We start from the raw sequence: 10,407 nt of genomic DNA on the forward strand, positions 1-10,407 counted from the left end.
TTCTGGCCCCTTCATAGGAAAATTATGGACAAATCTGCAATAAATCCTTCACTTTTAGCCAATTAAATCTGCATTTATCTGATTTTATTCTTTTTAAAATACTGCACTTTTATTTTCTGACTGTTTTTACTAAATAGACTGAGAAATTATTATGTTGGATCATTGCTGAAACAAGAAACCTAGTAGTGTCCAAATACTTTTGCACTGTTACTGCCCCTTTACAGAAACATGGAGTGAAGGTTATCGAGTCGCAGCCCTTCTGCAGTGCATCATGCAGTCTTACTGACAAACTACTACAACATATTTTACATTTTATTTTACATTTTATTGTCATTTTAAAGACCCAAAAGACCGACTTTTATTTTTTTTATTATAATTTGTTACATTTTATACCACATTGCTGCTAAATACTCAATTCTGATTTATAAGAAGTTCAATTTCTAGAACCGCCCCAGCAGGACATGAGTTCCAGCTCAAAGCAAACCACAGGTTCATACTGATAGACAGAAAGAGTTCTTTTGATCTTTGGTAAAAAAACAGGACATTAAAAGTATTAAAATGTACAAATGCATTATTCGGTTTTTGACAGATGCTGATAGATCATAGCTGACCCTGTGCTCATCCCCCAATAATGTACATGTGACAAATAAATATGTATCATATCACATATTTTACAGTCAGAAAAACCTTCAAATCTTAGACATTCAGCATAAAAACAACATCCAAAAACAAATCAGGTTTAAGTACCTTTGCTTCGGGATTAGAAGCCAGGATCTTGGCACCGCATTCCACAGAGGCGTAGTTTGTGGTTTTCTGCACCTTCTTAACCCCACCCGAGCCCCCGTTGTAGGACGTGTGTGTGGTCTGACCTGGTGGGAGTCGAGGAGGAAAACAGGATCATGTAAAAAGGGGACAGGATCATGTGATCGGTGATGCTCGATGCTGAGCGAAACATGGAGTCTTACTTTTTTCATTCTCCTCCTCCATCATGCTCTTTGTCCATTCGTCAAAAGTAAGGATGTCTTCTGGGTCAGGAGGAGGAGGAGGAGCCGGGTCTCTTCCCGGGGTGGCGGCAAAGATCTGTTCCACATGGCAATAGACACGATTGAGAAAATCACAGGACCGACATGAGAAGCCACTGCTTTATTTCTTTATCAGTTACAACCGAATCCAATCAAAATAAATCAACATCTGAGATTAAATCTTCACAGATCGAGTAAACAGAATCACACAAAAAGCACACTGAGATGATCTTATAGTATATTGGGACACTTGACTTTTCACCTATAAATTGTTTCCACAAATGTTAATGGACGTCTTTATATGCAGTAGAAGCGAATTTACTCTTAACTTGAACTAGGAGACCTAAACCTGTTCCATGACAAAGCTATGAAGATCTGCTCTACATGGGTTGGAAGGTGTGGAAGATTTCCTGCTATAGAGGTCCAACCCTGTTGGGGTGAATGTGAACACACCCCCCCAGGTCTCCTCAGGCCTCAGGTTACTACCAACCTTATTTTTGGAGGAGCCCAAATCTCCACCAAATCTAGTGGAACATCTCCAAAGAGTAGCTCTTATTGGAACAGAGATATGAGGAGTAAATGTGGAATTGGATTTTCACAAAGAGGCACAAACCGACTTCTGGTTCTCTGTAACACGTACCTTTTCTTTCAGGGTGCTGGAGGCGTGGGTTCCCTGATTCGTCCGACCTAAACTCGGCTTAGTGCTCTTTCCAGTTCCAGCAGTGCTGCCGTTCTCCAAAACGATGGGAAGACTGGAATAACACATGGGGTGAGTTTTGTTCAAGTGCCCACTCTGTTTGAGCTCGGACTGAACTAGACCTTCTGATCTACCACCTACATATTCACCATAAACATCTCATTATAAACTTCACCAGAACAGACTCAAGGTCGTCTTAGTGTTTAATATTGTACATTTTCCATTGAGATGAATAAAATATCCATCCATCCATCTGTCTATCTGATCTCACCACAGATCTCACCTGCTGCTGTGATCATAAACATGGTCGTGTCTCTCATGTACAGTTTACATCGTATTGACGCACCACCAAACAACCCAAACACTAAAACCACTAACAGGTGAAAGGAACAGCAATGATTATCTTATTACCAGGGGGGTGGAGTTGGGGGTGTCCACGTTCCACACACACCATATTCCATATTCCCTTAATGCCGACTGGGATTGCAAAACTCCAGGAATTTTCAAGACTGGAAACTTTCCATAGGAATTAACAGAAATATACGGGAATTAATAAGAATTTACAAAATTACAATATAAGAAATTACAAATTTGAGGAACTAAATGCAGTCGTAAAAAATCTCAGAGAATAATTTAGGTTGAAACAACACTATGCATTTCTCTAGAACACCACACACATCATTTCTTCAGTCCTGAACATCAAAAAATGTCCATCTGCATAAATATTCATGTTAATGACATTTGTTTATGTTTAAACCTCAGTGTGCAAAAATGTCATCTTTTAAATCTGTATTAGTTTAAATGCATGACTGCTTCTGTCATGGTTTCCTTCCTCCTCCGTTATCTTGATGAATCTCTGCTTGGTTCATGAAGGATATCTCGTGAAGGACATCTCCAGATGTCTCAAACTACATTCTGACAGTGACTAGTGATCTACTGGATCATCTGAGCAGAGAATCAGAAGATCAGTTCTGCTCTCCAAACCCAGTGTTGGACTGTAATCACTATAAAGCACATATCAAGCAGGGGGAAGTATTCAAGCTTCCACTGGAAACTACTGAGACCCTGAATATCCTGAATACTATAAAGTGATCTAATCTACTGGTGTGGATCCACAGCTCCAGAATCTCCAGTCACACCATTAGATCACATGCTACTACCAATAGCAATGTTAGCAGGTGGCACAGAGGAAGTGGTTTCTCAGTTCAGACTGTAAACTCCATTCTATTTCCATGATGTGAAAGAATGAAATAAACGAGAGAGATGTTGAATTGTTCTCACCACAACAGGAGCAGGACGCTGAGCCACAGTGCCGCCTTCAGCCTCTTCATCCTCGGCCGAAAGCGCACCGCAACATTGTTACGCGTCTCCGGAAAGAAGAGAAAAATATTTTTCTTTCTGCTGGCAGACTGTAAATGTTCGCGGCGGTAGCAGTCAGAATGAGCACCGAGGAGCTGTAGATATGTGACGGTGTTTACGTGGACCAGAGGAGAAAAGAGAACTGCCTGTCTACGGGCTCTCAGCCAATCAGGAGAGAGCAGAGGCGGGGCTTAAGCGTTTCTGAGCGCACCTGCCTGCTTAACTCCTTCACTTCTTTCTTTCTTTCTTTCTTTCTGGCAATCTATCTATCTATCTATCTATCTATCTATCTATCTATCTATCTATCTATCTATCTATCTATCTATCTATCTATATAGTCAAATTAATTTATCTTGCGCTTTACAGAATTTAACAGTGAAGGTGAATGGTGTGTATTTATCCCTGATGAGCAGCCATGGTGACTGTGGCAAGGAAAAACTCTCTTAGATGTTATGAAGAAGAAACTTTGAGAGGAACCAGACTCAAAAGGGGAACCCATCCTTATTTGGGCGACATCAAGAGTGTGATTATACAGTCCCTGATAAAAAAGTCTTGTCGCTTTTGTAGAAATTGACCTGAAGTGCAGCTGAAATTTATTTCTAATCAAGATTTTTTTTTTTTTTTTTACAAGAAATGGCTCATTTTAATGCCAACAGCTTTTGTAATAATGTTTCAGTGCAAAACGAAACTGTCAAAAAGTATTCTAATATTCACAGCTTGGTGAAGGCTATTGAGTCAATTTTTGCAAAGACATAAGTGTTGTCACCTTGTCATAAGAGCTTCACCTGTGACTAATAATGGATCAATTAGGTCTCAGGTGTGTATAAAAAGAACCCCAGTACACTAGACCTTCACATCAACTGCAACTAGACCTCTGCAAACATGCCTAAGATTCACCCTGAGACTAACGTTTTGATTATCAAGAGGCTGAAGACCAGATCCGCTGCTGATGTGTGAGACACCTTCAATGTGTCTCAGCGTCAAGTACAGAGGATAAAAAAAGATTTGAAGAGACTGGAGACGTTATGGACAAGCACAGGACTGCATGAGAAGACCGTTTGTTGGCCCAAAAATCCAAGGCTAGCCTATTTCCCACTGCAGCAGAGCTTCACGAGACCTGGTCACCTGAAGTCCCTGTGTCAACCAGAACAGTTTGTCGAATTCTGTCTCGAAATGGCCTCCATGGTCGAATCATTGCCCAGAAGCCAGCACTAAACAAAAGACAATTGAAAAACCGTGTGGCATTTGCCAAGGCCCACAGCCTGCTAAAAGGATGGACGTTGGAAAAGTGGCAGAAGGTGGATTTTTTTAGATGAAACTTCTGTTGAATTACACCACAGTCGCCGCAAATATTGCAGAAGACCTATTCATGATATTAACAGCACAAGTTGATAATGTGCATGTGATCAGATGTTCTGGAGCACAAGGTTATGAGATGTGACATGTGTTATGTTTAGGACTCGCTAAAAAGAAACGTCTTTAATCTGCACTTAAACTGGGAGAGTGTGTCTGAGCCCCGAACACTGTCAGGAAGACTATTCCAGAGTTTAGGAGCTAAATGTGAGAATGAACCGCATGAAACCTACAATAACGGACCGGGAGTGTGGGTGAATGTGGGGTTTGTATAGGAGCTGGGAATGAGCGAGTGAAATGAGCCTTAGGTGTTCCCCATGAAGCCCGATTGCAGGCAGCTCCGTGCAGGCGGTGCACACACTAGAGAAGGAGCGAGGTGCTTTGGGCATATTGCCTGTGTACCATATTGCCTATATTATGATTATTATGATAATTTGTGCATAATTAATCAAGCATTTCCCTCTCTACATCCATTATATTCTTATTTTTCATTTATTCCCTTTCTTCTCAACCCTTCTTTCATTAGCTTCTCCTACAAGGCATCCCACAGGCCGACGCCCTTTGTGTGGTGTATGTGATCGCCGCCGCTACCTACTGGCCATGGCACATATTTGCCTTTTGGGATGACTTGTTGGACCTTGTGTGCCTCACTCCATGCCTTCCACTGTTCATACACGGGATGCTTCTACCCAAACTGAGCCTGAACTTCTGCTTGAGCCCTTTTTCAGCGGGTCTCCTCTCTTCACCTATTCTCCAACCACTCCCTTGTCTCCTGGAGACGAGCCTGATCCTTCCTATTCCTCAGGACCTGACACTGTTGTTCTCTCTCCGTGAATTTTCTCTTACTTCAGCAAGCTGTTTTTATCTTCACTTTCTTCTTGAAGCTCTAACTTGTCTACCAGCTTCACCTCTCTTCCAGCCCTTAAAATATAAGTGTGACATGTATGCACGATTAAGGATGGCGATGATATAATGTAAGCTACGCCTTTATATAAATCATTAACTAATTTTGCCTCTTTAAGCATGATTATTTGATTATTTGCTTTATATGATCTCTTTTCATTAGATTAGATTCAACTTTATTGTCATTACACATGTACAAGTACAAGGCAACAAAATGCAGTTTGGGTCTAACCAGAGTGCAATAACAGCAAGTGCAGGATATATAGTTTTTACATGATTTTCATAAGTTAAATAGAATTGAATATAGGAATATGAATATACTATACAGATGAATATAATATACAGATGAATATATATGTATTATGAATATAATATACAGGTGAATAGATATGTACTATGAACAATAATGTACAGGTGAGTATATATGTACTATGAGCAGTAATATACAGATGAGTATATATGTACTATTGACATGATTTACAGATTACTATAAACAGAGATTTACGAAAGGATGTGAATGGTGAACATAATATATTGCTATTATTATAAACAGAAGAACGGGTATATATACAGTGGTAGTAAGTTAGTGGTGAGCAGCAATACTAAGAGAGTAATGTGAAAATGAGCAATGTTTTTTGTAACAGTCACAGTTTTGTGTAACAGTCACAGTTTTGTGTAACAGTCATAGTTTTGTGTAACAGTTTTGAGTGACAAGAGTTGGTGTGCAAATAAGCATAGTTTTGTGTAAACAGTCTATTAGTGCAATTACCGAGTGTGAGGTGAGAAATGAGCAAGTGTCCAAGTGAGCATGAGTTTTTGTGCAAACAGTCCATTATCGAAATAACGAAGTGTAAGTTGTGGGGGGAATGTGGTAGTGTATCAGTGAGGGGCAGAGTTCAGTAAAGAGACAGCTCTAGGAAAAAAGCTGTTCTTTACTCGGCTGGTCCTGGTCCGGAGGCACCTGAAACGCCTGCCAGAGGGCAGAAGAGTAAACAGTCTATGGGCGGGATGAGAGGAGTCCTTAAGAATGCTGCGAGCTCGACGCAGACAGCGTTTCTTCTGGATGTCCACCATGGCTGGAAGTGGAGTCCCTGTGATGCGCTGGGCGGTTTTCACCTCCCGCTGCAGTGCCTTATGCTCTGCAACAGAGCAGCTCCCATACCAGACTGTGACACAGCTGGTCAGGATGCTTTCTACTGCGCAGCGGTAGAAGTTCACCAGGATATCCGAAGAGAGCTGATTTTTCTTAAGTGTCCTCAGGAAAAAGAGACGCTGGTGAGCCTTCTTGACCAGGCTGGAGGTGTTGGTGGTCCAGGACAGGTCCACCGAGATGTGGATCCCCAGGAACTTGAAACTGGAGACGCATTCAACGTCCATCCCATTGATGTGGGCGATGTCGTGTGTGCCTCTTGTCTCCTTCCTGAAGTCAACAATGAGCTCCTTAATACAGTAGTGTATTAATGCTAAGTAATGATTATATTTATTAAGCTTGGATTTAAACTAATATAAGCATTGTTATATGTTAGGAAGCTTAAATGATATTGTTCTTTGCTTATTTTTATTCTGTTATGCTGATCTTCTAAGCTCTGTGAACTTGTGAACTTTTGTACACACTCAAACACAAGATGCACATGCTGTGCAGTTCCTCGGATTACACCAGACAAAAATACCCTGTGGTTTCTAGTCTAGCTTGTTGTTGTTAAAATTTTGCACACTCTGCAAAACTGCACCTGTCTTTCTCCAATAAACCTATCATACTCATATCACAACTACCTTTATTTTGTTTTGTTTTATTATTATTATTTATTTAGTCTACTCTCTATTTTGATAGCTCAAACTAGCAAAATTCTCGACAATAGGTATATAATACATCAAATGTTTTCAGTTGTTGAAAAGTCTGGACTGCATGCAGGCCACTTCTACTACAAAGCCATGCTACTGTAATACAAACACAATTCCAAAAAAGTTGGGACACTGTACAAAATTGTGAATAAAGACAGAATGCAATGATGTGGAAGTTTCAAATTTTAATATTTTATTCAGAATACATCATAGATGACATAGCAAATGTTTAAACTGAAAAGATTTATGATTTTAAGAGAAAAATAAGTTGAATTAAAATTTCATGGCATCAACACATCTCAAAAAATTTGGGACAAGGCCATGTTTAGCACTGTGTGGCATCCCCTCTTCTTTTTATAACAGTCTGCAAACGTCTGGGGACTGGGGATGGATCCTTCTTCTACGCAGCCATGATGGTGTAATTGATGCAGTATGTGGTCTGGCATTGTCATGTTGGAAAATTCAAGGTCTTCCCTGAAAGAGACGACGTCTGGATGGGAGCATATGTTGTTCTAAAACTTGGATATACTTTCAGCATTGATGGTGCCTTTCCATATGTGTAAGCTGCCCATGGCACACTCTCTCATGCAACCCAATACCATCAGAGATGCAGGCTTTTGAACTAAGCGCTGATAACAACTTGGGTTATCCTTATCCTCTTTAGTCCGGATGACATGGTGTCCCAGTTTTCCAAAAAAAAATTTTTATTCGTCTGACCACAGAACAGTTTTCCACTTTGCTACAGTCCATTTTAAAAGAGGATTGGCCCAGAGAAAACGCCTGCGCCTCTGTATCATGTTTAGATATGGCTTCTTTTTTGACATATAGAGTTTTAGCCGACAATGTTTTCTGGAAGTATTCCTGAGCCCATGTTGTCTGCAGTACAGTAGCATTTCTGTATGTGATGCAGTGCCGTCTAAGGAGCTGAAGTTCACGGGCATCCAGTATGGTTTTCTGGCCTTGACCCTTACCCACAGAGATTGTTCCAGATGTAGAGGATGATAACTTCAAACTCTTTGCCATTTTTCTCTGAGAAACTCCTTTCTGATTTTGCTCCACTATTTTTCACCGCAGCATTGGGGGAATTGGTGATGCTCTGCCTATCTTGACTTCTGAGAGACACTGCCACTCTGAGAGGCTCTTTTTATAAACAATCATGTTGCCAATTTCCCCAATAAGTTGCAAATTGGTCCTCCAGCTGTTCCTTATATGTACATTTAACTTTTCCGGCCTCTTATTGCTACCTGTCCCAACTTTTTTGGAATGTGTAGCTCTCATGAAATCCAAAATGAGCCAATATTTTCCTGACATTTCAAAATGTCACACTTTCAACATTTGATATGATAAGATTTGTAAATTATTGCATGCTTTATTTGTTTACAATTTGTACAGTGTCACAACTTTTTTGGAATCGGGTTTGTAGATATACTGTAGTATGGCTTATCCTAAGGGCCATGAGGATCACATGCATCCAATTTAGATTTTTGCAGCTGTGTCCCTTGCAAACAGAAGTTTCTAGAACCTTAGATAATACAGTAATCCCACGTTATCGAGGTTGCAAACCCTCCTGTGATAAACAAAAAAACGCAATAGTTATTATTTATTTTTTATGTTTAAGCCATAAATCATCCTCCCACACACTTTAAACACACACAGAAAACATTTGCAAGAATATAGTAATCATACTTTTAGTAATAAATTTCATTATTTCAACATAAAACTCCATAAAAACAATTATAAAGAAATTATAAGTTTCTTGGTCTATTGTGCTATCCGTGAGAGACCGGAAAAATCAGGCAAAGTAATTAGTTATGTGGCAAATGTAATTCTGTGATAAATATTCTGTTGATGATGAGATATTCTTTGCAATCCAATGTTGACGAACATTATTCTGTAATTGTTCAACAATTTATAGATGCAATTTTTTGCAAAAGGTTAGATTTATTTTATACTTAATAATGTTACTGACCTGTTGCAAATGAACCTAATTAGATGGAAAATGTTCCTCCAGCTATTTCATTTAAATATCACTTCCTTTTTCAGACTTTTGTTGCCCCGTCCCAACAGACTTGTTCCAGCAATCAAATTCAAAACTGATTGTTTTTCCTTTTATTTCATCATGTTTTATTGTAAATAAAATATATGTTTATGACATTTGTAAATCTTTACAATCTGATTTTATTTACATTTTACACAGCAACACAACTTTTTTGGAATTGTGTGTAGCCCATAAAATGAAACATCTGCTGGATGTGAAATTCAGCAATATCGATATGGAACAGTAGACTGTTACACCAGAACGACTATGTGCCACTAGAGGGAGATAAATAGCAATCAGAAATACTGAAAACATTGAAGACATCGAAACCAGATCTTTTATTAATAAACAAGTACTTTGTGTGTGTGTGTGTGTGTGTGTGTGTGTGTGTGTGTGTGTGTGATTGTAGCAGTATATGTATTCACATTATAAAAAAAACTTTCTTTCGGCTTCTCCCATTAGGGGTCGCCAAGGCGGATCATCCACATGTTTGATTTGGCACATGTTTTTAGGCTGGATGCCCTTCCTAACGCAACCCTCCCCATTTATCCGGGCTTGGGACCGGCACTAAGAGTGGCTAGGGTTGGTTCCCTGACTGGGGATCGAACCTGGGCTGCAGAGGTTTGAGCGCCGCATCCTAACCATTAGACCACCAGGGACCCAATATGTATTCACATTATACTGTTCATAATTCTTGATGCTCTTTGCAATGGACTGCAATACTAATAGACTTCATTAAAAATATATATATAAATTAGTTATTTTTCTTACTTCTGAATTTATGCATTCATTATGCATAATGAAAAGAATCAAATGGATTAGAAATAACCCTTATTGAGTAATATCCTTGTGAGCATGTACTAAGCAGTTATTATGCATGATTGCATAATTGTTACACTTAGATCCTGTACATGTCCTGTTCACTGGCATGTGTTTAATGTTTAAAGTTAAACAGTAATGCGTTTGGGAAGCTGAACCAAACAAACAAGACTATCAGGTTTGATGTTAGAAATATAATTTCTCCTTCAGGTGTCCAAAGGGCGGTTTTCTATGTATTTAACAGTGTCATAACATACTTTGCATATAAAAAGTTGCATGGTAAAGTAATTTAGTTTTTTTCTTTTGTTAGATTTTTTGTTTTGCCTTTAACCATGTTTTAATTAAAGCTGTGTATTTGCAAGTCTAAAATTTTT

The 10,407-nt window shown here is 39.2% G+C and overlaps 1 protein-coding gene across 1 annotated transcript; it reads right to left on the reverse strand.

The window, feature by feature from the left end:
* Positions 1-433: 433 nt before the first annotated feature.
* On the reverse strand, positions 434-3,202 carry LOC124387542 (SUN domain-containing ossification factor-like). Its single transcript, XM_046851954.1, has 5 exons — positions 3,001-3,202; positions 1,663-1,774; positions 966-1,080; positions 748-869; positions 434-496 (listed from the first exon to the last, which is right to left on the reverse strand). Exons 1-5 carry the CDS (start codon positions 3,048-3,050, stop codon positions 434-436), a joined length of 462 nt encoding a protein of 153 aa, XP_046707910.1. The 5' UTR covers positions 3,051-3,202.
* Positions 3,203-10,407: the final 7,205 nt, after the last annotated feature.

This window comes from Silurus meridionalis, chromosome 6 (genome assembly GCF_014805685.1).
Source record: "Silurus meridionalis isolate SWU-2019-XX chromosome 6, ASM1480568v1, whole genome shotgun sequence".
Taxonomy (NCBI): domain Eukaryota; kingdom Metazoa; phylum Chordata; class Actinopteri; order Siluriformes; family Siluridae; genus Silurus; species Silurus meridionalis.

Coding starts and splice junctions, on each gene's coding strand:
- LOC124387542 (XM_046851954.1), bottom strand. CDS start 3,050: ATGAAGAGGCTGAAGGCGGCACTGTGGCTCAGCGTCCTGCTCCTGTTG. Junction 870..965: donor GGAGGAGGAGAATGAAAAAA/GTAAGACTCCAT, acceptor GACTCCCACCAG/GTCAGACCACACACACGTCC. Junction 497..747: donor CTTCTAATCCCGAAGCAAAG/GTACTTAAACCT, acceptor TCTGTCTATCAG/TATGAACCTGTGGTTTGCTT.